This window comes from Symphalangus syndactylus, chromosome 17 (genome assembly GCF_028878055.3).
Source record: "Symphalangus syndactylus isolate Jambi chromosome 17, NHGRI_mSymSyn1-v2.1_pri, whole genome shotgun sequence".
In the NCBI taxonomy this organism is placed as follows: domain Eukaryota; kingdom Metazoa; phylum Chordata; class Mammalia; order Primates; family Hylobatidae; genus Symphalangus; species Symphalangus syndactylus.
The window spans coordinates 13,364,773-13,390,161 of NC_072439.2; the positions used below are offsets into that span (position 1 = coordinate 13,364,773).

At 61.1% G+C, this 25,389-nt stretch overlaps 1 protein-coding gene across 9 annotated transcripts in view; it reads right to left on the reverse strand.

Moving 5' to 3' along the window:
* Window positions 1-25,389, reverse strand: part of PIP5K1C (phosphatidylinositol-4-phosphate 5-kinase type 1 gamma) — a 72,402-nt gene that overhangs the window by 13,058 nt on the left and 33,955 nt on the right. For 6 of the 9 annotated variants that reach the window (XM_055246990.2, XM_055246989.2, XM_055246987.2 and 3 more), the window contains exons 2-14: window positions 24,518-24,549; window positions 21,920-22,012; window positions 18,713-18,843; window positions 17,807-17,924; window positions 13,303-13,455; window positions 10,177-10,476; window positions 8,614-8,819; window positions 6,206-6,289; window positions 4,966-5,014; window positions 3,259-3,343; window positions 1,423-1,587; window positions 600-738; window positions 128-160 (exon numbers count right to left, since the gene is read on the reverse strand). In XM_055246990.2, the coding sequence (XP_055102965.1) occupies window positions 128-160; window positions 600-738; window positions 1,423-1,587; window positions 3,259-3,343; window positions 4,966-5,014; window positions 6,206-6,289; window positions 8,614-8,819; window positions 10,177-10,476; window positions 13,303-13,455; window positions 17,807-17,924; window positions 18,713-18,843; window positions 21,920-22,012; window positions 24,518-24,549 (1,588 nt within the window). The remainder of the gene's footprint in view (window positions 1-127; window positions 161-599; window positions 739-1,422; window positions 1,588-3,258; window positions 3,344-4,965; window positions 5,015-6,205; window positions 6,290-8,613; window positions 8,820-10,176; window positions 10,477-13,302; window positions 13,456-17,806; window positions 17,925-18,712; window positions 18,844-21,919; window positions 22,013-24,517; window positions 24,550-25,389) is intronic. The other 3 variants (XM_063620659.1, XM_063620658.1, XM_063620660.1) reach the window with 2 other exon arrangements.

Here is a 25,389-nt window from a genome sequence, read left to right on the forward strand (position 1 = left end):
AGAATCTTAAATCTGTCCCCAGGAGAGAATGGGCAGAGAGCAGAGGGGCTGGGGGGCGGGAAAGGGAGCTGGGAGCTGTGCAGGAGTTGCTGGTGAGACCCAGGGAGGGAAGGGGGCTGGGTCTCACCTGCCATCCTGTCCGGAGGACTGTGTGCGCCGCCTGTAGAGACACAGCAAACAGGTGACACCCAGAAAGAGGATGGCCCGCCTGCTCAGTCTACCTGCCCTGCCTACCAGCCTGCCTACCTGCCCCCTGGCAGCCCTGCCCACCTGTACATATGCCCCTCCCTCCTACACATCGGATGCCCCGCCCTTCTGCACAGGATGCTCCACCCACATGCCCAGCGGGTGCCCCGCCCACACACAGCAGATGCTCCACCCACATGCACAGCGGATGCCCCGCCTACATGCCCAGCAGATGCCCCGCCCACATACACAGCAGATGCTCCACCCACATGCACAGCGGATGCCCCGCCTACATGCCCAGCAGATGCCCCGCCTACATGCCCAGCAGATGCCCCGCCCACATACACAGCGGATGCTCCACCCACATGCACAGCGGATGCCCCGCCCACACGCACAGCGGATGCCTCGCCCACCTGTACCGCGGCTGCTCCGACGTCTCTGAGGGGGACCGCTCAGGAATGGAGAGGGACGTGGATGACAGAGTCGTGGCAATGGAGGCTGTAGTGGCTTCTTCAAAAGAAGGTGGCGTGCAGGGCAGGAGGTCGGGCCGGCCTGTGGGGAGAGGACTGTGGGCACCTTGCGGAGCCTCCGGGCCCCTAAACACACATAGTCGATTCTCCCTGAGGCTTGGCTCACCCTGGGAGCCCGCAGCCCAGTGCCCGCCCGCCTCCCAGACACTCCCACCTCCCCACACGGCAGGAAAGGACGCCATTCCCCCTCACACAAAGGCTCTGACCGCTCTCAAAACAGAATCCAGAGCCCTACACAGCCCAGAGGGCCCTGTGCGCCTGGCCTGGCCCCTCTCCACCCTCCCTGCCCGCTGTCTTCCCCTCCCCACCCCACCCCCCTTCCCCTCCCCGCTGCTTGGCCACACGGGCTCCTTGCTGTTCCCCCAGCAGGTGTGGTCCTGCCCCAGGGCCCTTGCACGGCTACGTCCCCTCCTTCATTCCCTAGCCTGGGGGCTGCATGCCTTCGATGGCATCCTGGTGCGCCTCAGATGACAGTGACCATGAGAGAAGGCGGGAGCTGTCACCACCGAGCCTTCTACACTCAGCTCTCCCTGGGCTCTTCCCTGGGGCCGTCCCAGCAGCCCCCACTCCCTGGGCAGGCAGCTCTGCAGATCCGGAGGGGGCGGCTGAGCGATGGGCACTCAGGATGAGGCAGCGCCCCACCCACTGGGCTGCTGCTGGCACCCCCTGTAGCACCCACAAGCACACTCTGCCCTCTGCCCCTCACCTTCGTCCTCCAGTGTGGGGTAGCTGCGGGCCCCCCGCAGGTCGTACTGGGCCTCCTCCCGCTCGCTGGGGATCTGGCTGGCCGAGAAGGCAGCTGTGGGCCCCAGGGGTTTCACAGCCAGCAAGGCTCCGCTGCGCCCCTTCTTGGAGGGCGAGGACTTCAGGGCTGCAGGGAAGGGTGGGGGTTGGCGCTTGGGGTTGCTGGGGGCTCATAGCAAAGCCCAGACAGGGCTGCTGCCCACATATACCCCCGTCCCTGAGGCCCACCAGGCCCCTACTGGTCCCTGAGGCCAGGAAGCACAACCTCTTGGTGGAAAACCAGGGTCCGCCTGGGGAGGGACTACGAGCCCGAGTTACCTGTCCTGCCCACCCGACGGTCTCTATGAGACACACTGGGACCTGGCACAGTGCCTGCCCCTCCTGGGATCCTGCAGACCCGTGACTCCCATCTAATGAGCTGGCCAGGGATGCCTGCAGGCTTCAACCCCTTCTATGTGCGGCCCAGCCCGGGCAGGGCCCCCATTTTCAGATGGACACGGACAGCCTTGGGGAGCACCAGGTGTTGTGGTTAGAGAAGCCAGTGGCTCAGCATGTAGGGCCTGAGTGCAGATCCAGGCTGGCCTGTTGGCTGTGTGGCTCCGTCTCTCTGGGCCCTGGGGGCCGACCTTAGCAGTGGGGTGAGGTGGGGCAGGTGATGTCCCGCACAGGGCTGGGCCTGTCCTCAGTGCTGTGTGACCTCTGCCCCCAGAATGACCCACACAGCTCCTGGTAAACAGCAGGTGCTTGGTTTGCCTTGTGCAGCTTCCTACAGTCACCAAAGGCTGGCAAACAGCCCTGGATGACTAGGAATGATCCTGTGGCATCGGTCCCAGAGAGTGGGGTGTGGGGACAGGCTCAACGGCTGGCTCTCTAGAGACAGATCCTGACACGTGGTGTCTGCCAATTCCCACGGTGTTGATGAGAGGGGGTCCCTGACCTCGAGGCTGGGAGCAAGTGTGCAGGCCGGGAAGAGCACCCTGACTGCAAGCGCTGGGCACTGGCGTGCCTGTCCCTGCCGCCTCCCTGCAACCCCCGTGGGTGCGGACCCGCGGATCATTCATGCCCACCCCAGACACTTCCCAAGCACCTCTGTGGGCCAGGCCTGTGCAGGATGCTGGGGAGCCCGGGAGCCTTCTGGTGGGGAGGGTGGCTGAGAAACAGACCCCAGGGGGGAATCCGTCTGGCAGCAGGTGGGCCACGGGCTGAGGTCTGCACGGGGACCTGGAACCCTGAGTCTGCGTCCAGATGCTACAGTGGCCCAGGAGGGGAAGCTGAGCCCTGAGAGCTGGGGACCTCCCCCGTGCACCCTGTGGGTGAACCTCGAGTCCCCACCTTCCCCACCATTGTTTGCCCTGGGACCTTCCCGACCACGCCCTGCTGGGCCAGCCTCCTATGTTCCCCTGCCTGGGATGCGTTTCCTTGGTGATGGTGATGCTGTGGGCAGCCCCACACACTGTGAGCTGCCTGCTGGGTCAGGCCCACCCATTCCATATATAGACACTGTACCCTCACAGTGCTGTGCCAATGGGGAAACCAAGGCACAGAGGGAGGTGCCTGCTCAAGGCCACATGGGCAGGACGAGGCCAGGCTAGGATTCAGGCTCTGGCGGTGGCTCCAGACCCGGGCTCTACCGCTGTGCAGAGCAAATGTCCCGACTACCCTACCTCTGGATGAGGCCCGGTCTGAGGGGGGCAGAGGGGCTCTGAGTTTACTGCCCTGTCCAAGAGTCCTTCCCGCCCCGCGGTGCTCTGGGCCTTCCCCGGGGTCCCTCCCGCCCTGTGGGGCTCAGGTGGCTTACAGGAGTTCTTCCGAAAGACTGTGTTGCTCATGAACTTGAAAAAGCGCTCGGCATAGAAGCTGGGGCGGTGGACAGACACCGTGTCCTGGAAGAGAGTTGGGGGCGTGCCCGGAGGCAGAGGGTGCATCAACCAACAGCTGGGGACAGCCCCGGACAGACGCTCTATGTGTGTGGGGGGCACCTTCTGTGTGAAAAGGCTCAAGATGGGTCCATGGAGCCATGGCTTCCTGGGAGGGGCTCACGGAACAGGGAACAGTGGCTCCCTCTGGGGAGGGAGACTGAGGCCAGGGAATGGGTGGAGGCTTTTCCACTAGAGACCTGTTAGCATTTTTGACTTTTTAAACCAGCTGAATAAAGTATTCTGGCCAGGCGCAGTGGCCCACGTGGACTTGTAGGGGAGGTTGAGGCAGGATGGCTTGGCTGGGGCCCTGCTGGGATGTGACCCTCGGCCTCCCAGAATGCAACCTCTTTTCCCAGTCTCCTTGGGTGAGGAGTGGCCACGTACCAGGACTGTGAATGACTCCACCCCCGCAGGCTGCAGTGGGAGGTGGTGCCTGGCCACTCTGGGCCAGGGGACAAGAACAACCCCAGGGACGTGGGGTGGCAGCACAGGACACCCTGGCCAGCCTCGTCAGAGCTGAGACAGCGCTCCTATCTGCCCTGGGCAGCAGGTTCCGGGTCTTGGCAAGGTCTAAGACATCCCCAGAAGCCTCTGCCAGCCGCCATCCTGACCCGCTCAAGGCTTATTCTGGAAGCTCCTGCCTGGACCTTCTACACGCTCTTTTGAAAACTGGGGGTGCCTGTTGGGATCTTGGATTCTACAGGCTGTGGTCACACAGACGTTAGTCCTCAGTGCCTGGCCGCAGGAAGTAGTCTGTGTTTGTGGAGTGACAGATGGGAGGAAGGCCGGGATGACAGACAAGAGGATAGAGGGAGGATGGATGGGAGGAGGGGTGCAGGCGCTCACAGAGTGAGGAGGGATGGGAGGAGGGGTGCAGGCACTCACAGAGTAAGGATGGATGGGAGGAGGGTGCAGGCGCTCACAGAGGGAGGGAGGATAGGAGGAGGGTGCAGGCGCTCACAGAGGGAGGGAGGATGGGAGGAGGGTGCAGGTGCTCACAGAGTGAGGAGGGATGGGAGGAGGGTGCAGGTGCTCACAGAGAGAGGAGGGATGGGAGGAGGGTGCAGGTGCTCACAGAGGGAGGAGGGTTGGGAGGAGGGTGCCGGCGCTCACAGAGGGAGGAGGGATGGGAGGAGGGATGTAGGTGCTCACAGGGAGGAGGGATGGGAGGAGGAGGGTGCAGGCGCTCACAGAGAGGGATGGGAGGAGGGGTGCAGGCGCTCACAGAGGGAGGGAGGATGGGAGGAGGGTGCAGGCGCTCACAGAGGGAGGAGGGTTGGGAGGAGGGTGCAGGCGCTCACAGAGGGAGGAGGGATGGGAGGAGGGGTGCAGATGCTTGCAGGGAGGAGGGATGGGAGGAGGGTGCAGGCGCTCACAGAGGGAGGGATGGGAGGAGGGGTGCAGGTGCTCACCAAAGGAGGAGGGATGAGAGGAGGGTGCAGGCGCTCACAGAGGGAGGAGGGTGCAGGTGCTCACCAAGGGAGGAAGGATGGGAGGAGGGTGCAGGCACTCAGAGGGAGGAGGGATGGGAGGAGGGTGCAGGCACTCAGAGGGAGGAGGGATGGGAGGAGGATGCAGGCGCTCACCCCATCGTGGACAAGGGCCTTCCAGGTGTGCTCCAGTTTCTTGATGAACCTGTGGAGAGAGCGCCCGGAGTGGCAGCTGACAGCCAAGCCCATGCCAGGCCGCCTCACTCAGGGGCCACTGTGCACCCCCCAGGACACTGGGCCATGGCCTCGAGCAATAATGGCTGTCAAAACTCAGGGTGGCAGGTGTTCCTGGCAGGGAGTGGGTGGAGGCTCTCTGCTCAGTACCCTGCACTGCCCAGGACGGCCCCACCGCAGAGAACCATCTGGTCCCAATGTCCATAGTATTGAGGGGGTGACTGTTTTTAAACATTCTAGAGCCCCAGCTGAGCACGGTGGCTCACACCTGTAATCCCAGCACTTTGGAAGGCTGAGGCAGGCGGATCACCTGAGGTCAAGAGTTCAAGACCAGCCTGGCCAACATGGAGAAACCCCATCTCTACTAAAAATACAAAAATTAGCCGGGCGCGGTGGCGCATGCCAGTAATCCCAGCTACTGGGGCAGGAAAATAGGGTCGACTCAGAAGGCAGAGGTTGCAGTGAGCCAAGATCACACTACTGCTCTTCAGCCTGAGTGACAAAGCGAGACTTTGTCTCAAAACAAACGAAAAACCAAAAAACAAATATTCGAGCCCCAAAGTGAGGCCTCAAACCCACTCCTTGGATTTTTTCTTTTTTTTTGAGACAGGGTCTTGCTCTGTCACCCAGCCTGGAGTGCAGCACGGCCATCATAGCTCACTGCTGCAGCCCTGAACTCCTGGGCCCGAGGAATCCGCCTGCCTCGGCCTCCTGAGTAGCTGGGACTGCAGGAGCACCACCACGCTCAGCTAATTTTTTGATATTTTGTAGAGACGAGGTCTTGCTATGTTGCCCAGGCTGGTCTCAAACTCCTGGGCTCAAGCAATCCTCCCGCCTCAGCCTCCCACGGTGCTAGATTACAGGTGTGGACCACTACGCCCAACTCACTCTGGATTTTCAAGACGACCAAACACCTTCCCTTTAGGGCTCAAGAAGGGGCAGCCAAGCAAGAGCTTTCCAGAAGGTTGAGGAAGCCCCGAGAGCTGCTGGTGTGGCCGTTCCCATGGGCAAGCGCCTCTGTGCATGGGTGTCCTGAGGGCGCCCACCCACCTGTGGGGCTGCAGACCTGGGCACCCACCTGTGGGACTGCAGAACTGGGCGACCACCTATGGGACTGCAGACCCGGGCACCCACCTGTGAGACTGCAGACCTGGGCACCCACCTGTAGGACTGCAGGATGTCGATGATGCCAATGTGCAGCAGCAGCCGCTCCCCGCGGCCGTTCACAGCCGGGATCCCGCCCATCCTGGGGAGAGAGGCCGAGAGTACCATCAGCATCCCACAGAGCTGGGACTCGGGGCAGGCAGGGCTAGGGACTCATGGGCTGGGGAGTCCATCTGCTCCCATGGGTGGCAACTTGGCCAAGCTCTCGGAGTGGGGCCTGGCACCCGGGAACCTCCGTCCTGACATCCCTCCATCACCCCCAGCCTCAAACCCAGGCCCAGGCACTGCTGAGGAGTCCCAGCTAGGAGGCCCGGGCATATACCCCCTACACACGCGTGTGCGTGGACACACACATGCACACACACGTACGTGCACACACACGCACGCTGCATGCCCAGGTAGGGCCACGGGGTCTCAGGTACAGCCTGGGGAGTTGTCACCTGGCACCATGCCCACGCGTCCCCTGCCCAGCGCGGTTAGTGAGGCCATACGTGCAGCAGCCATCCGGAAGCCACCAGGACCCAGACCCGCTGGGCTGGGGCCCTGCACGCTCCGCTCACGCCACAGGCTGGTGCGCTCACCTGCTCCCCCGCCAGGCCCGCGAAGACCCTACAAACGCCAGGATGGTCTGAGGGGGAGCTGTGCCTGGCCTTGGCTCCCACACCCCCCGCAGCTACACCCTGGTTGGGGCCCTGGCTCCTCCTCTGCCATCCATGGGAAATACCACCGCCGTTGCAAACCAAAGCCCAGCTGGTGGCCTAGTGCCAGCCGGCAATGCCCCTGGGGCCAGGCCAGGTGGCACTTGGCTCCACACCTTCATGGCTGCACTGGGGAAGGCTGCCCCCCAACCTAGGAGCCTATTTCCTCAGCTGGAAACAGGGGAAGCCCACCTCCCTCCTCCAAGGCCGCTGTGAAGACTGAACAGGTACCAAAGTGAAGGCTTGGGCCTGCCCCCACTGTCAGGGTGCTGCCGTGACCAGGGCACAATCTCAGCACTGCTATACGACACGTGTCTATCCCGCGCCCAGGGCCGTGTCTCGGGACATCTGTGGTTGTCACAACTGGGGGGTGCTCCTGGCCCAGAATGGGTGGAGGCCCGGGATGCTGCTCAGCACCCTGCAGAGCCCAGGACAGCCCCACCCCAGAGAGTGACCCAGCCCTCACATCCAGTGTCCCAGGAGAGCTCTGTGAGTCTCTCCCCAACCAAACCCCGAGCCCTGTGAGGGCAGGGCCTGCCTGGTCCCTCTGCCCCTGGCGTCCAGCAGAGACATGACTGTAGGCCACTGAGGTGTGGCCTCCTCTCTCCACCACCGTTCCCATCTTCTGTGGCAGCCGCTTTTTTTTTCTTTTTGGGCAGAATTTAGCTCTTGTTGCCCAGGCTGGAGTGCAATAGCTCAGTCTCAGCTCACTGCAACCTCCACCTCCTGGGTTCAAGCAATTCTCCTGCCTCAGCCTCCCAAGTAGCTGGGATTATAGGCGTGCACCACCACGCCCAGCTAATATTTTGTATTAAGTAGATAGAGATGGGGTTTCACCATGTTGGCCAGGCTGGTCTGGAAATCCTGACCTCAGGTGATCCACCTGCCTCAGCCTCCCAAAGTGCTGGGATTACAGGCGTGAGCCACTGCGCCCAGCCTTTTTTTTTTTTTTTTTAAGACAGAGTCTCACTCTGTCACCCAAGGTGGAGTGCAGTGGTGTGGTCTTGGCTCACTGCAACCTCTGCCTGCCATGCTCACGCCTGCCACGCCTTCAGACTCCCAAGTAATTGGGACTACAGGTGCACGTGCCACCACGTCCAGCTACATTTTATATTTTTTGTAGAGATGAGGTCTTGCTATGTTGCCCAGGCTGGTACTGAACTCCGGGGCTGAGGCAATCCTCCCACCTTGATCTCCCAAGGTGCTGGGAGTACAGGCATGAGCCACCGCGCCCAGCCAGCAGCCGCTTTGATCTGTGTGGAATCGGATTTTGCAGTCCCTCTGCTTCGTGGGCTGTGTCCTGCTGTGAGCCCTGCCTCGCCCGATCCCTCTGGCCTCCCATGTGCCTTCCACCCTTTGTGGCTCCTCTCTGCACGGGCGGCGTGTGGACCCCTCTGAGTGCCACGGGGAAACGCTATCTCTGTGTCATTCCTGTGGATGGCCAGTGGCCTCAGCCCAGTCTCGGGTGAATGGGAAATACCCCCACCACTGCAAGCCAAGGCTCAGAACCCTGCACGCAGCCTGCGGCCCGCGCTACGGCCTGGCTTCACCCTGAGGCACTGGCACGAGGCTCCCAGACTCTGTCTGTCACCCACGGATGCCCTCGCCAGCCCTCCCTGCCTGTTTTCACACTTGGGACGGGGATGGGCAACTGGAGCCTGCGGGGAAGGGAAGCGGGACGGGTCCGGAGGCCCCCCCGCCCACCTACGTGTCATCCGACTCGATGGCCTCCCCGCGCGCGGCGCCGCCCTGGATGGACTCCATGGCTGTGGAGTACAGCGCCTTCTGGCCCACGGGCCGCTTCTCATCTGAGGTGCTCTGGGCGCCCTGCGCCTGCCGCTCGCGCTCGTGCAGATCGATGTTGTGCACGCCCAGCAGCAGGCTGTAGTCCATGATCTTGAAACTTTCCAGGACCTGGCGGGATGGGGCAGGAACGTGCCACACCGTCAGCCGTCTCCATCCCCCACAACGGCTCCTGGACCCTATGGGGTTCCCAGCCTGGATGGCCCAGTAGGCTCGGCTGTGAGGGATGGAGTCCCACGGCCATGCAGGGGTGGGGGTTCTAGTGTTATCCCGAGGGACAGAGGGGCGGCGGCGCAGTGGCATCAGAGCAGGCCAGAGAATGGGGGCTTCCAGCCTCACAGCAGGCTGCCCCGGGCACTGAGACAGGGACTTCCCTTCCTGGCTTTGCGCCTTCCTGAGAGACAGGGGGCCGGGCCTATGCTCTGACCAGCCCAAGCCCGTAGGCAAGGACATGCCCGGCCTGACAGGTGACACCCAGGTGCATGGATGCCCAGGGTAGCCTCGAGGGCCCTGAGTGGTCTGGGCGGTTTTCTGGGGGTGTGGGTCAAGTTCTCAAAGGGGTCGGGGAGCTGGGGACGGTCAGCAGTGGGGCCTGGGTGGAGTGGGGGAGCTGGGAGGTCCCAGGCTCTGCTCCTGACAGACTGGGGCCTCCCCTCCTCGGCTCCACGCCTCGAAGCTGCCATGGTGGGACAGGGATGACGGAGCTAACACAGGCAGAGGAAGAGCTGTGCACATCGTTCTTTCCCTAACATGGAACCGACGCAGGCTCCACGGGGACAGGAGCCAGATCCCCCACCGGACGCACACAGGCCCTCACTGCAGCCTGCAGAGCAGGCAGTCATCCCATTTGATGGGTGAGGAAACTGAGGCACAGCAAGCTCTCATGGCTGGCCGGGAGCTCTGGGCTCGTGACCACAGCATCCGAAGGCTGGGCTCTTCTCTGGGGGGTGGGGGGACTCTACCACTGTCACCATGTAACCTCCAGAGGAACCACTTCTTAGCGGTGCAGACACTTCCGGCCCCCAAGGGCTGGGTCTGGAGACGTGTTATAAGTGTTTCGTTTTCTTTGTGAGACGGGGTCTCACAATGTTGCCCCTGCTGGTCCTTGAACCCCTGGGCTCAAGCCATCCGCCCGCCTCCCAAAGTGCTGGGATCCCAGGCGTGAGCCACTGTGTCCGACCACGTTTTAGGTTAAGGCCATAAAAGCTCGAGCTGCTTCCGGATCCCACATTGGGGTGGGGCCTGCTGTGGGCTGCGGGGCAGGTGGGCCTCGGCCTGGCACCCTCCCTGGCCCTGCCTGCCTGGGCCGTGGCCTCACCAGGCAGTCCCACCTGCCACCCTCCCTCCCCGCCAGGGCCGAGCCCTCACCAGGCAGTCCCACCTGCCACCCTCCCTCCCCGCCAGGGCCGAGGCCTCACCAGGCAGTCCCACCTGCCACCCTCCCTCCCCGCCAGGGCCGAGCCCTCACCAGGCAGTCCCGCTGCAGCGTCTTGACCAGGGCGCTGAAGGTGTCGGCGTCCAGCAGGAGCCCCTCGGGCATGTCCTGCATGAAGTCCAGGTCCTTGTATGTGGGGAAGCTCTTCTCCTTCTCCTTCTTGCTGGCGCGCCGCTTGTAGGTGGAGCCCTTGAGGTCGAACTTGAGGTGCATCTTGACCACGCGGGGCAGGATGTTGTTCATGACCACCACGCGGATGTTCTTGCCCCCCGACTGCACGCAGTACAGCCCGTAGAACTTGGGCAGCAGTGTCCGCGGGTTCTGGTTGAGGTTCTGGCGGGAGAAGAGCGCGTGTCGTGGAGGGCGGCTGGGCCACAGACTCGTGGGGGCGGGCAGAGCCGGCCTCTGCCTCAGGGGGCTCAAGGATGCCCCTGGCCAGCCCCCCTCTCTCCCCAGAAGCCCTCAGAGACCCCCTTCCTATTCAGGCACCCAGCTGGCCTTCCCACAGCACCCTGACTCTCACAGGCCACAACTGTGAGCTCCAGGAGGGTCTGTTTCTACAGAGCCAGGCCCAGAGGCAGGCGCTTTTGTTCCATCAGAGGCTTCCATGCTCCCTGCCTGCCCACAGGACGTCGCCCTGGCTGGGCTCGCCTGTTGGGAGGTCTGGAGGCCGGAAACGCAATGCTCTGTCCTAAAATACATACATATACATACATGTATGTACGTGCACACACAAACACATACACACACGCGCACACACACATATGTATTTTCTTGAGACAGGGTCTCACTGTCGCACAGGCTGGAGTGCAACAGTGCGTTCACAGCTCACTGCAGCCTCCACCTCCAGGGCTCAAGACATCCTCCCACCTCAGCCTCCCAAAGTGCCAGGACTCCAGGCGTGAGCCTAGCCTCTATGTGGGTTATGCTTTGCCTGTGTTGGACCAATCAACTCAGACTTTCACTCCAAATCTGGGTCCCCAGGCACAGTGACGGGTCTGGGTCCTGCTGTGCCCTGTAGACCCCAAGCAGGCACTGGGTGACCCAGGGGCGCCCAAGTAAAGCAAGAGTGCCCCCTGCCCAGAGCCTCTCAATGGCGAACCCAGTGGGATGCTGCCCAGGTGTTGGGGCTGAGACAGACCCACAGGGAGAGGAGTTGGGGGGTGTGGCCTCAGACACCAGCCTGGGCAGGCTCGGCAAACTCCAGCCCCGGGGCTGAATCCAACCGCCACCTATTTTTGTAGGGCTGTAAGCTAAGAATGGTTTTTCCAGTTTTAAAAAGTGGAAAGGGCCCAGTGTGGTGGCTCACGCCTGTAATCCTAGCACTTTGGGAGGCTGAGGCGGGTGGATCATCTGAGGTCAGGAGTTTGAGACCAGCCTGGCCAACATGGTGAAACCTTGTCTCTATTAAAAATAAAAATTAGCTGGGAGTGGTGGTGCACGCCTGTAATCCCAGCTACTTGGGAGGTTGAGGCAGGAGAATCACTTGAACCTGGGAGATGGAGGTTGCAGTGAGCCGAGATCGTGCCATTGCATTCCAGCCTGGGCAACAGAGCAAGACTCCGTCTCAAAAGAAAAAAAAAAAAGGCCAAGCACAGTGGCTCACATCTATAATCCTAGCACTTTGGGAGGCCAAGGCGGGCATATCATGAGGTCAGGAGACCAGCTTGACCAACATGGTGAAACCCCATCTCTACCAAAAATACAAAAATTAGCCAGGCGTGGTGGTAGGTGCCTGGAATCCCAACTACTCAGGAGGCTGAGGCAGGAGAATTGCTTGAACCCAGGAGGCGGAGCTTGCAGTGAGCCAAGATCACGCCAATGCACTCCAGCCTGGGTGACAGAGCGAGACTCCATCTCAAAAAAAAAAAAAAAAAAAAAATGGTGAAGAGGCCGGGCGCGGTGGCTCACACCTGTAATCCCAACACTCTGGGAGGCCGAGACAGGCAGATCACGACGTCAGGAAATCGAGACCATCCTGGCTAACACGGTGAAACCATGTCTCTACTAAAAATACAAAAAAAATAGCCAGGCGTGGTGGCGGGTGCCTGTAGTCCCAGCTACTCAGGAGGCTGAGGCAGGAGAATGGCTTGAACCCGGGAGGGGGAAGCTGCAGTGAGCCAAGATGGCACCACTGCACTCCAGCCTGGGTGACAGAGCGAGACTCCGCCTCAAAACAGAAATAAATAAATAAATAAGCGGAGAAATAGAAAATAGTCTTTGATGACACGTGAAAGTGATATGGAATTCGCATTTCTTGGTCCATAAATAATGCGTATGGGCACATGGCCGTGCCCATCCATTCTCATGTGGTCACAGCAGCTCGGTGCCATCCAGGCAGAGCTGAGCCCTGGAGACACAGAACACTGGCTTGCAGAGTCAAAAACACTCTCTCTGGGACCTTTAAAGACTGAGTTTGCTGAGCCTGATCTAAGGAGCCCGGGCCCCTCGCTAAGCATCACAGACAGTGGATGGAGGAGGCCTCAAAGGGGAAACTGAGTCTTGGGCTGTGCTGTGCTGCCCAGAGCCAGGCAGCAGCCCAGGCCTGGCAACATGGGAGGCGCCCACCTCGTCTAGGCGAGTACTGGAATCCCAGGCCCGGGAACACCGCGGCAGCCGCCGGCTCCTACTCCTACTCCTACTCCCCCTCCCGGGGCCTGATGCGCCCTTTCTGAGTCACGCGGGATGAGACCGGATGGAGCTGCTTCACGCTGCCTGAGCAGCTGGTCTTTTGTGGGGTACCAGCTGGTGGCCCGTCCCCCTCCTCTCTGGAACCCTCTGAGTCATCCTTGGGCTGCTTGGGCCTCCGTGGCAGCTGACAGACGCTGCCCACAGGCCGCTGGTTCTGGGGCCCACGGCTCATAGGGGGTGTTGGCAAGGTGGGGATGGGGAGCCAGGCAGGGGCCGGTGCCCACCCAGCCCTGCCCGGGGACGGCCCCCAGGGCATGTGGCCACAGGAGGAAGAGAGGGCGGCTCCTGAATACTGGTGCTGGTGAAGCCTGACGGGGGACCCCTGAGGGTGAGTTCCCGGGGCCCAAGATGCCTCTCACCACGCCCCAAGGACGCCTGCTTGCCCAAACCTTGCAGACATCTGCCCCTGCCAGCCGGGAGAAGGGGGTTGATAGGGGAGCCGTCCGCCCCGCGGGGCGGGCCACGCACCATGTAGTAGCCGGGAAGCAGCTTCTGCAGGAACTCGGCCTCCTTGTGCATGACGGTCTTGATGATGAACTCGTCGTCGCTGGTGACGTAGAAGAGGGAGCCACTGGCGCCCGGGTTGGACAGCTCGATCAGCGGCTCATTGCACAGGGAGTACTGGAAGCAGAGGAGGCGGGTCAGCGGGCCCCGAGTTGCCGGACACACAGACAGCACTGGCTTCCGGTCTGCCCAACAGCCCCAGGACCTCACGACATGTCGCTACATTTTACAGATGCGGAAAGAGAGGCTCAGAGAGGGGGAGCGACTTGCCTGAGGCCAGCCAGCAAGGACTGGAGCCTGAGGCTGAGCTGACTCTGCAGCCCGAGGGCTGGCCTGCTAGGGCGCACTCCCCAGGCTGCTTCCTGCTCTCCTTAGGAGCGGACACCTGATCGTACGGGGGCACTGACACGCGTGGCTAAAAGGTGCTCCCAGCACCCCTGAAGCTGGGTAGGAACACAACGCCAGCTCTGCCCCATGAGTCATAAGCAGAAGCTGTGGGGTGGAACTCAGGGAAGGCTCCACAGATGGGTGACAGGCAGCTGGCATACCTGCGTATTTACCCTTCTCTCCTTCCCACCTATTTCCCTCCTGAGATGCTGATGTGATGGCTGGAACCTCAGCAGCCACGCTGGACCAGAAGGTAAGCTCTGGGATGGAAGCTGCATCTCTGATGGGCAGACCCCACTCTGGCCCCTGGCACCCCACAGGCCAAGCCCTTCCTCCCCACTTCTCTGCCCCTTTTTCTCAGCCCCTGCTGTTTGTTTCATGATGTGCTCGCTGTCTCTCTGCCCCCATGCCCTCTCCTAGACATTAGGCAGAAGGTCCGTGCAAGTGGAAGTTTCTTTGCATCACTGACTCGACAGGTGTTTGATTTGTTAAGGACGAGAATGAAGATGAGACCCACGGGTGCCACCCTGAGTCTTCCGGGTATGGAACCAATGGAGTGTGCACGGGCCTAAGGCCATCTGGGTCACACCCTGCAAAATCCTAACTGGTCACCATTGGTATACATGGATGAGGTCAGACCCAGTTCCCCATCAGTGGAGCAAGCCAGGCCCACCCAGGGTCAACGCTGGGTCCCTAACTGCTGGATGACAGAAGGGTGGTCTCCGAGTGCTGAGTGCTGCCTCCAATGCTGCTTCGCTAAGCAGGTGGGGTGTGTCCCCCAGAGTTAGGAGTGGTGGCGAGCAGAAGCAAGGGCAGGCCAGGCACGGCGGCTCACCCAGCACTCTGTAATCCCAACACCTTGGGAGGCTGAGGAGGGAGGATCGTTTGAGCCCAGGAGTTCAAGACCAGCCTGGGCAACAGAGCGAGGCCTCATCTGTACTAAAAAAAACAAAAAAACAAAAAAACAAAAAACAGGCGTGGTGGCGCACACCTGTGGTCCCAGCTGCTTGGGAGGCTGAGGTGGGAGGATCACTTGAGCCCAGGAGGTCGAGGCTGCTGTGAGCTGTGACAGCGCCACTGCCCTCCAACCTGGGCAACAGAGCAAGACTCTGTTTTAAAAAACACCCCAACAAGTGAGGGGAACCACCTTTGGAAAATGCTGGAAGAGCCAGGGGCTTGAGGCGTGAGTTGGGTCCCCAGTGCCACACACGCTCTGATGTGTGAATATGTTTGGGGGCCGGAGAACGCCAGAAACATGAGGTCATCTCAGGCCCAGGGCCTGGGAATGCCCCAGTCCCTCCTTGGGCTTAAGTCACCACCCCCGCCCTCCACTGCCCGAGGTGGTCTCGGGCCAGGGAACGGTGCCATCAGTTATCACACGTTGGTCAACGCAGGCTGGATTCTGCGGAGTCAGCAACAGCCCTGCCAACCTTGGCAGCTCAGAACAGCGAGGGTCCTTCCTCCTGCACGCGCCGCTTCTGCCATGGCCTGGTTGGGAGTGACGGTGCAGGGCGAGACAGCCGTGTGGGGCGGAGACTCTGAGGCTGGAGGGAGATCTGTCCAGGCCACTGCTGTCGCCCAGCCCAGTCATCTGCCTGCCTTTCTCCGCCCACAGCCACGAGCCACAAATATCCACAGGAAACACAGAGCCCATGTAGCTCCTCCACCCTCCCCGCCACGGCAGGACGCCCTCCAGCCTCCGCAACACAGGCGCCGCACTGCAGAGCGAGGGCGGGTCTCTCCTGGGGCTGGCGCCCTCCCTGGGAGGTCAGGGGACCCCACCAAGCCCTGGGCCGCTGTCCTCAGGTCACCCGGAGCAGGGGACGCCCCAAGCAGCCGGAGTGTTCCCCCGAGGCACAAATCACTGCTGCCTGTCCACGGTGGCAGGAGGGGGAGGCTGATTTCACCTGCAGAGCAGAAAACACCGTGGCAAGCGCACGTTCGGCTTTGTACAAAGAACACCAATGACAGGGCAATTCTGAAGCCACACGACTAATGGCACTTGCAGGGCTGTGGCCTCCATGGGTCTCAGCTGCCACGGGGAAGCAGGCCCCATGCGTGGGTTTCGGAGCCAGGCAGCGCCAGGACAACCCCCCACGGCCTCCTTGGTCGGTGCTGGGGCTCTCAGCAGCTGCGCCACTGACCCTGGCCTCCTCTCCACCCTCCGCTGACTGCTGGGCAGGGCTGAGCCCCACCCTGCGTCCCACCTCCGCCTTCTCCTTCCTGGCTGTCCTGAGCTGTGGGCCTTGCTGGGGCTACCCCCTTACCAGGGGGGACTGTGACCTCAGCTGTCCAATCAGAGAAGCACTGGCAACCCCAAGTCCCCCCTGAACCCTACCTGTCCCCACTCAGGCTCAGGGGCCCTGTGGACGGCAACACGCACACTAGCCAGTCCTCCCGCCATGGTGGCCACACTCACACCACAGCCCGGACAGAGGCTGGGGGGCTGCCGCCTGCTCAGCACCGGGGGCCCCCAAGACAATTCTCACACTCCTGAGATGAGCAGAAGGATTCGGGGGTCACCAACACCGGGCTGGCCCCCCAGACGCTGTGGGCGCACACCCGGCCTAAGGCCCCAGAGTGCAATCTTATCGGGTTCTAGGTGAGACTCAGATGGCCCCAGCTCGGCTTTTACCCGTCCGCGCCTGCTAATGGACACAGGTGCCGTCTCTCTGCTACAAGCCAGGCTGCCGCCTTCCGTTCCTGGCCGCCTCACACAGTAGCGTCCAGGTCACCCGAGGGCCATTTCTAGACAAAAACCCCAGTTGTGTTTTCACTCCCCACTGCTCTGCCAAGCTCAGGCAAATGCTGGGACACTGAAGTCCGGAGGCTGGGCCTTGGTGACACGACCCGGAGCATGGTGACTCCCGGGCACCTGAACAGGCTGGAGTTCTCGGGGGGGTCACACGTACCCCCGGCTGAAGCACATGCTAGTTCTCCCTGGAAGAGCGCAGCCTCGGGCGCTTCCTACAGACTGAGATAAACCAAACGCACGCACAGTCAGCAACCACCAAAGGCACAAGGAACCGACCACCGCGGGTGAGGGCAGGATCGGAGAACCACAGGCTCCCGGCCCCGGGGACCGCACTGTCGTGACAACCAGAACGCCAACCGCGCTTGTCTACAGAGTTCCAGTCTTCCATGATACAAAGTTCCCAGGATGACCAGGCAGGCTTGGGAAAAGGCCACCCAGACCTTTTAGAAGCGGTGCTGGTGCAGGCCGGGCGCAGGGGCTCACGCCTGGAATCCCAGCACTTCGGGAGGCTGAGGTGGGCGGATCACCAGGTCAGGAGATCGAGACCATCCTGGCTGACACGGTGAAACCCCGTCTCTACTAAAAATACAAAAAATCAGCCTGGCGTGGTGGTAGGTGCCTGTAGTCCCAGCTACTTGGGAGGCTGAGGCAGGAGAATGGCGTGAACCCGGGAGGCGGAGCTTACAGTGAGCCAAGATCGCGCCACTGCACTCCAGCCTGGGCGACAGAGCAAGACTCTGTCTCAATAAGAAAAAAAGTGGTGCTGGCGCTGACGAGCTCCAGGACCGCTGTGGTGAGCACTGCCCTCCACACACCTCTTTTAGGAGACCGGATAATGGGCTGCTAGGTCAAAGGGGTTGGCCTAGATTTTGGCTTTGCTAACCTCAAACAATAAAGCCACGGCTAGAGCTGGAGGCCCGACTCTACGCTGGTTCCCAGTGGCACCCAAGTCCCAGTGCCCTGTTCTCACCCTTAGGTCTGAAGATGGGTCAGTCACTTTGGCACCAGGCTGCAGAAAACTGTACCAACTGTTTGGTGAGTGGACACCCTCGCCTGCTTTGATGACAAGGCCCACATGGCGAGGAATGGAGGCTCCCAGCCAACGCCAGTCAGGACGGAGTTCTGCAGCTGCCAGTGATGTGAGCTTGGAGGCCGATCCCTCCCGCTTCCCCAGTGAGTCTCACAGGAGACCCCGGCCCTGAACCTGCCCATAACCCTACCCAAGGAACCCAGGGAGGCTGCCCCCAAATGCCTGACCCACAGACCCTCCGAGACCCTAAACATGTCGTTTCAAGCCCGGAAGCCCGTACCAGCAAATGCGCTTACCAAGTAATCGTCAGGCCGGATCCCAAAGAGCTCCCGGAAGTAGCGGAAGGCGACAGGTGCGTAGGTCTTGAAGCGGAAGTCCTGGAAGTGGTGGGCGGGGGTGAGGTTGCTGCCTTCGCTGTGGAGGAAGGACGGGAGGAAGCCTGTGAGGGGTGGTGGCACCTCTCCCCAACCCACGCCATGGCCCCTCCTAGTGCCTCTAGCAGCTGAGCCTCTAGCAGCTCAGCTCCAAGACTTCCTTGAAATGGCCCAATCCCACAAGCAACATGGGGCTCCCGATGGGACTGTCCCCCAGTAACCACCCTCTCTTCTTTCATTAACAACGGGGACCACGATGTTGGCCACACACATGGCGGCTGAGAACAGGGCCACGCCGCCCCAGCCTCCTGCAGCTAGGTGTGGTCATGTGACTGCACTCAGCCAATGACACGAGGGAAGCAGAAACACTGGTCGTGTCCTAAAGAGAAGGGCTGTGTTGTTCTCCTTCTCTTGCCTCCTGTGGCTGGAATGCAGCCATGATGGCAGGAGCCTGGGCAGCCACCTGGGACCACTGGTCACAGAGCTGTATATTGAGGATGGTGGTGTGGGGTGACCAGAAGGATCCCAGGACCCCAACACCATGGAGCCTCCTGACCAGCCCTGCACTGCCCACTGTTTATTTGTAGATTAGAAAAGAACTAACTTCTATATTTTCTTTTTCCTGTTCTTAAACTGCCTTTACATTGGGTCTCTGATTCAGCAGCAAATGAACGTCCTGATGGACAGAGGGCCAGAGCTCAAGGCCAAGGAGGCGCCAGGAGGGGCCAGGTGCTGCTTTCAGCAGAGAAGGGCGCGCAGTACAGGCCACTCCGCGTCAGAGCCACGCATGCGCTGGGTGAGCCCCGAGACTCTGGGGGCCCGGCCCACCTGGGGAAGAAGATGCTCTCCACCACGTAGAAGTCCTGCATGAGCACATCACGCTCAGGCTTGGAGCTCAGGTGGCCCACGGTGTAGCCGATGCCCAGCTGGATGGCACCCTTCAGGGTGGAGGAGGTGGTCTGCGGGGAGACCAGAGTGTCAGGGCCCCCGGCTGCTCTCTGCGCTGCCCTGCACCCGCTGTGTGCACCGGGGGGTGGAGATTAGAGATCGTAACCAGCTGTAGCTTGGGACCCAGCACCTGCCAACCCCCTCCTGGTGGCCCCCAGGGCAGCCTGTCCTGCAGCTGCTGAGCCGTCAACATCAGGCCGGGGGGTGAAGCCACCCTCCCTCGGGCCACACAGCCAGGACAGGGCTCGGCCGCGACTGCCACGCCGCGTCACTCAGCCCTCCAGTCCTGTTGGCTAGCTAGGTTCTAGAAGGTTCTCACATTTTGAATAGCTCCAACTTGGCAAAAGGGTCGATTCACTGTCAGGGTTTGTTTTTAGGGGGTACCGTTTACAGCGAGATGCCCAGATCACTTTCACGTCTGCAGACGCAGGTTCCCGTTAGCTGCTTTCTATGTAACGCATGTGGTCACACTGGGCAACCCACATGGCCGCTCTGTACCTCAGTTTCCCTGCCTGTAGGCAGGGACAGGCACAATGGTTCTGGCCCTCTTGGGGACGTGGTGTCAGCTGCTGTTATTATTTTTATTTGTTTATTTTTTGAGACAGAGTCTTGCTCTGTCGCCCAGGCTAGAGTGTAGTGGTGCAATCTCAGCTCACTGCAACCTCCACCTCCCAGGTTCAAGTGATTCTCCTGCCTCAGCCTCCCGAGTAGCTGGGATTACAGGTGCACACTGTCATGCCTGGCTAATTTTTGTATTTTTAGTAGAGACGGGGTTTCACCATGTTGGCCAGGCTGTTCTCGAACTCCTGACCTCAGCTGATCCACCTGCCTGGGCTTCCCAAAGTGCTGGGATTGCAGGCGTAAGCCAGCACGCGGCCCTGTTATTATTTTTTGAGACAGAGTCTTGCTCTACTGCCCAGGCTGGAGTGCAATGGTGCGATCTTGGATCCCTGCAACCTCTGCCTCCTGGGTTCAAGCTATTATCCTGCCACAGCCTCTCGAGTAGCTGGGATTACAGGCATGCACCAGCACACCCGGCTAATTATTTTTTTGTATTTTTAGTACAGACAAGGTTGCGCCATGTTTTCCAGGCTGGTCTCCAACTCCTGACCTCAGGTGATCCTCCTGCCTCGGCCTCCCAAAGTGCTGGGATTCCAGGCACAAGCCTCCGCACTCAGCTGGCTGCTGTTATTTTTGCCATTGGCATTGTTTGCATTATTCTCACTGTGCGCTCTTGAGGCCGTGTTCACTCTAGCCCTGGGAAGCCAGCCCATACCTCCGCTCTCTAATTCCGGTCTCCAGTGCTCCTGTCGCAGGCGCGAGGTGGCAGGGAGGGAGGCCGGGAGTTGGGAGTTGGTTTCTGCCACTGCCCAGGTTCGGCCTGCCTCCCTCCTAAGCCACATTCTGGGTGGTAGGGGGTCTGGCCTGCACGTTCACCTCCCCGAGATGCCACAGACAGAACAGACATGTGCCCGAAGGTAACACACAAACGGCCCTGAAGCCCGCAACGACGCTCCATGCCACTGGGCACCAAGGGAAAGCACATCAAACCACGAAGGGGGCCGCGCACGGTGGCTCAGGCCTGGAATCCCAGCCACTCGGGAGGCTAGGGTGGGAGGATTGCCTGAGCCTGGGAGTTCAAGACCAGCCTGGGCAACATGGCAAAACCCGTCTCTACAAAAACAAACAAAACAAATAAAAAAACACCTCAAGAGACACCACCTCACACCCATGAGGACGCCAGAATCAGAGACAACAATCACAAGTGCTGGTGAGGACGGGGGGACGCCAGGCCTCATTCACTGCTGCTGGACGTGGAAAATGGTACCACAGCTGTGGAGAACAGTTTGCGAGTTTCTCAAAGGGTGACACCGAGTTACACGTGACTTGGCAATTCCACTCCTAGGTGTCTGCCCAAGACAAACGAACACATGTATCCACACAGACTCACACACACGTGTCCTCAGCAGCACAATTCACAATGCCCAGGAGTGTGAAGCACCCGAGCGTCCACGACGCAGCAAAGGACAAGCGCAGCACGGGTGCCCCACGCGCCAGAACACGCCTCAGCCGTGAACTCTGACGCGGGCCCCAGCGCGGATGAACCCTGAGGACGCCACGCTCAGTGAGAGACGCCAGACACAGAAAGCCACACAGTGTGTGATTCCCTTTCTATGAAACGTCCAGGACAGGCCGATCCACAGAGGCAGGAAAGGGATGAGGGTGCCAGGGCTGGGAGTCGGGATGGGGGCGACTGCTAACAGGGACAGAGTTGCTATTGGAGCTGATGGAATGTTCTGGAATTAGAGGTGACAGCTGCACAACTCTGCAAATGTGCTAAAAGTCGTTTACTGCACTTTAGAGGCTGAACTGTACAGCATAGGAATCACATCTCTGCACACTTTAGAGGCTGAACTGCACAGTATAGGAATCACATCTCTGCATACTTTACAGGCTGAGGCTGAACTGTACAGCATAGGAATCACATCTCTGCACACTTTACAGGCTGAGGCTGAACTGTACAGCATAGGAATCACATCTCTGCACACTTTACAGGCTGAGGCTGAACTGTACAGCATAGGAATCACATCTCTGCACACTTTAGAGGGTGAACTATACAGTATAGGAATCACATCTCAGTAAAACAGTTATTCTTGAAAAAATACGCCCTAGGTGGGCGTGGGAACAGAGAGGGGGTCAGGCTTCCTACCAACACAGTGTGAGCCAGGCCAGCCTCAGAGTGTCCCATCCACCGCCTGAGGTGGTGGTGGGGGCCGTAACCCCTCTCCCTCACCAGGGCCGAGAGCCCAGGCTCTGCCCGAGGTTTCAGGGACTCAGAGCCGGGCAGGCGTTGCAGCCAGGCTGAGCCACGGAGCACGCTGCCCAGACTCCTGGCAAGGACAGCAAACAGTGGGGCCTCGCCCAGGACTGAGGACTCCGGCCTCTGCCTCCACACAGCCCACACCTGCCCCTGGGCAGACCCTCGTTTGTGTCAGGGGCGATGGGCCCCATCCATGGTACCAGTGGGAACCCCCTCCCCTCCGCTCCCTCCCGCTCCCCGCAGCCAGCTAAGGGGAGCCGAGGAACCTTCTTGTAGGTGGTTTCGCCGGATGCGTCCACACCTCGATGGCCCAACTTCTTCCCATGGCCAGGGCCCGGCTGTGCCGTCATGGACAGGACCTGGAAAGAGGAAGCAGGGAGTGTTAACTCCTTGAGGAGCACACCCACCGGGGCAGGGCACGCTCTGAAACCCTGGGAAGAAAGGGTTTAGTCGTTGGGCCCAGCAGGGGTGCACAGGGCAGGGGGCAGGTCCGGGCGACTCCAGGGTGCAGCAGGAGGCCCCTCACCCGTGGGCGCCTGGTGGGCTGGCTGGGGCCCCTCAGTGTCCCATGCTGGACACCCAGAAGCACTCACTCCAAGGTGGAGACCTCTGGCTCCTCAAGAAGGGCAAGAGGATTGGGCAGCTCCAGCCCCTTAACTCCAGGGTCTTCCCCAGGTGCTGTGGACACTGGAGCTGGACCGTTCTTTGGGGTGGGGCCACCCTGGGCACTGCAGGGTGCTGAGCAGCATCCCTGGCCTCCACCCACTCCATGCCAGGAGCACCTCCCAGTTGTGACAACCACAGATGTCCCCACAAAACTCTGCAAATGTACTAAAAGTCACCCACTGTACACTTTAGACGGTGAACTGTACAATATGCGAATCACATTTCAGTAAAGTGGTTATTTTTTAAAAAAACAGGACTGAGGTGGGGGTGGGAACAGAGAGGGGGTCAGGCTTCCTGCCAACAGGGTGTGAGCCAGGCCAGCCTCAGAGCGTCCCATCCACCGCCTGAGGTGGTGGCGGGAGTCGTAACCCCTCTCCCTCACCAGGGCCCCTAACTGTGAGACCCCTGGGCTGGAAGGATTGAAAAGAGCATCTCGTCCCTGAGGGAGACGGTCTCACTGGCCAGGGTCAGGCCCGGCTCCTGCAAGCTGTCGGGCAGCGCGAGTGCCACAGCAGATGGGACCGCCGACCCCAGGGGGCCTCAGCCTGCTGCCCTCGCGGGAGGATGTGAGGAGGGGCTGTGGGAGCCTGAAGGGACAGAGGCCAACCAAGGAGAACAGCCCCGCCCGGCACTGTCATTTAAGGAGTGCCACTGCGTTTGCTAGGAGACCCCATGGACCCTCCACTGGCCAGACCCCATCCCACCGCTATCGGCCCCAGGGACACTCCTGCAGCCCTGACCCCTGCCCCTGCCCTCCCTCCACAGCCAACGCTGCTCAGCCATGTTCTCTGCATTCTCCCAGGCGGCCGCCAGGGGGCAGGCTCTCCCCAGGAATTCACCCCACCACCCGTGCCACCCTCCACACTGCCCCCAGGCCGGGGGACTCTGAGGAAGGATCCCAGGGTCCCAGGCCTGGTGGACAAAGCCCTCCCAGCTCTGGCTATGGATGCAGGGCCCAAGGGCGGCCCAGGTGGGACAGGTGCGTTGGGGACTCCTCCTGGGAATAGGGCTCATGGACAGGTGCCCTGAGGACTGCACGCGGGAAGACGGGAGATGCAGCAGCTCGGGTGCCCTCGGGGGACGGCCCACCCCACTGCGCCCACTGGGGCTGCGAAGAAGGCCACTTGGCGCCACGGGGCTGGCAGAAGCTGCAAAGGCAGGGCCAGTGTGCAGAGAAAGCTCTCAGGAGGAGACAGGCAGCAATGACAAGACCCATGTACATGCAGACGTGCACACACACAGGCACATATGCACACAGGCAAACACACATGCACTCAGGCAAACATGAACACAGGCAAACACACGCACACATGCACTCAGGCAAACATGAACACAGGCAAACACACGTGCACATACGCACGCAGGCAAACATGCACACAGGCAAACACGTGCACACATGCACTCAGGCAAACATGAACACAGGCAAACACGTGCACACACACACGCAGGCAAACATGCACACAGGCAAACACATGCACACATGCACTCAGACAAACATGAACACAGGCAAACGTGCACACACACATGCAGGCAAACACGTGCACACACACACGCAGGCAAACACGTGCACACACGCAGGCAAACACGTGCACACACACATGCAGGCAAACATGAACACAGGCAAACACACGTGCACACATGCACGCAGGCAAACATGAACACAGGCAACACGTGCACACACGCATGCAGGCAAACATGAACACATAGGCTGCACACAGCCTCACTGTGCACTACACCTGTGTGGCTCATAGACAACTGAGGGCGTGGGTGCAGCTGGTGGCCTCGGACATCGCCCTCTGGGCAGCGTCTGCCCCTCCGGCCGGGTGTTCCATTCCTGCCCCCAGTCTCCCTGCGAGAGCTGCTCTCTCTCCCCACCGCCCACCCCCCAGAATCCTGGCTCCACACGGCCTAGAACCCAGAGAAGCCCTTCCTGCCCCTGCAGCCCTGACCAGGCACCCCTGCCACTGGGCGCGCGGCCCCTCAGATGCAGGGCCCCCTCCTCCATCACGGAATTTCACCCCGACCTCTCAAGACGCAGTTGGTGCAGACCTCATGTTCATCCTGCCTGTGGACACTGGACGGCATTTGGGGCCCAGAGAGGTGCAGTGAGCGGCCCCAGGCCACACAGCTTCTCCACGAGTACGGAGGCAGCGCGTCAGGGTGGGGACCCCAGGCCCTTCGCCCCTCCAGACACTCACCTCTGTTGGGGCCGCCTTCTTCTGAGCCAAACCTGCAGAAAAGAAAAGCTGGGTATCAGACAGGAAACTAGTGACCTCTGGGAGTCCTGGGCCCAGCTCCCGGCCCAGCTCCTGGCCCCCCAGGCCTGGCGTGTGTAACTCCGCGTAGGGCCGGTCTCAAGGCTACACACAAGTGAAGAGAAGGACTGAGTGCGCTGGGAGGATGTGATGAGGGCGGCAGCCGCTGGGGCCTGCCATGCTCACCCTGGTTGGCAGCCACTGGGGCCTAGAGCAGGGGAGAGGCTTTGCAGCCTCAGGGAGGTGGGCAGCCGGTGACGCCCAGGCGTGGCACCCACCACGGAAGGCCTGGGGCTTGGACCTGCCTGGAGGAGGGAAGTGGGAAGCAAACCTCCCCCAGCTCTGACCCCCTTTCACGCCCAGACATGAGGTTCTGGGCAGTCAACAACCGAGCAGGTCTGAACTGACCAAGCCCCGCTTCCCTGGAGGCAGGCGCCAGGAGAGGCTTGGGCATGGGGAAATCAGGTGCCAGCGTGGGGAGTGAGGGGGGCAGGCCCCCGCTGGGGCGAGGGCAGGCTGGAGTTGCGGGGAGCGCCCAGCACCCGGGCAGCTGCCGTCAGTGGGAACTGGCCAGGGGTCCCCAGGGCTGGCGCCCTCCCTGCCGCTCTCCAGAGTGAGGCTGGTGGAAGGATAAGGGAGCCTGTGAGGGGACCCCCAGCCCTGCCCTGGCTCCTGGGCCCGCCGTCTCCGGTCAGTGCCTGCAGCAGGGCCCGGGCCGCAGCTCCAGAGAGGACAACAGGGGCCTGTAGGATTGAGCCAACGGGCCGAGGCCTGGGCTGAGCCAGGAGCACCTCCCTCCATGCGAGGAGGCTGGG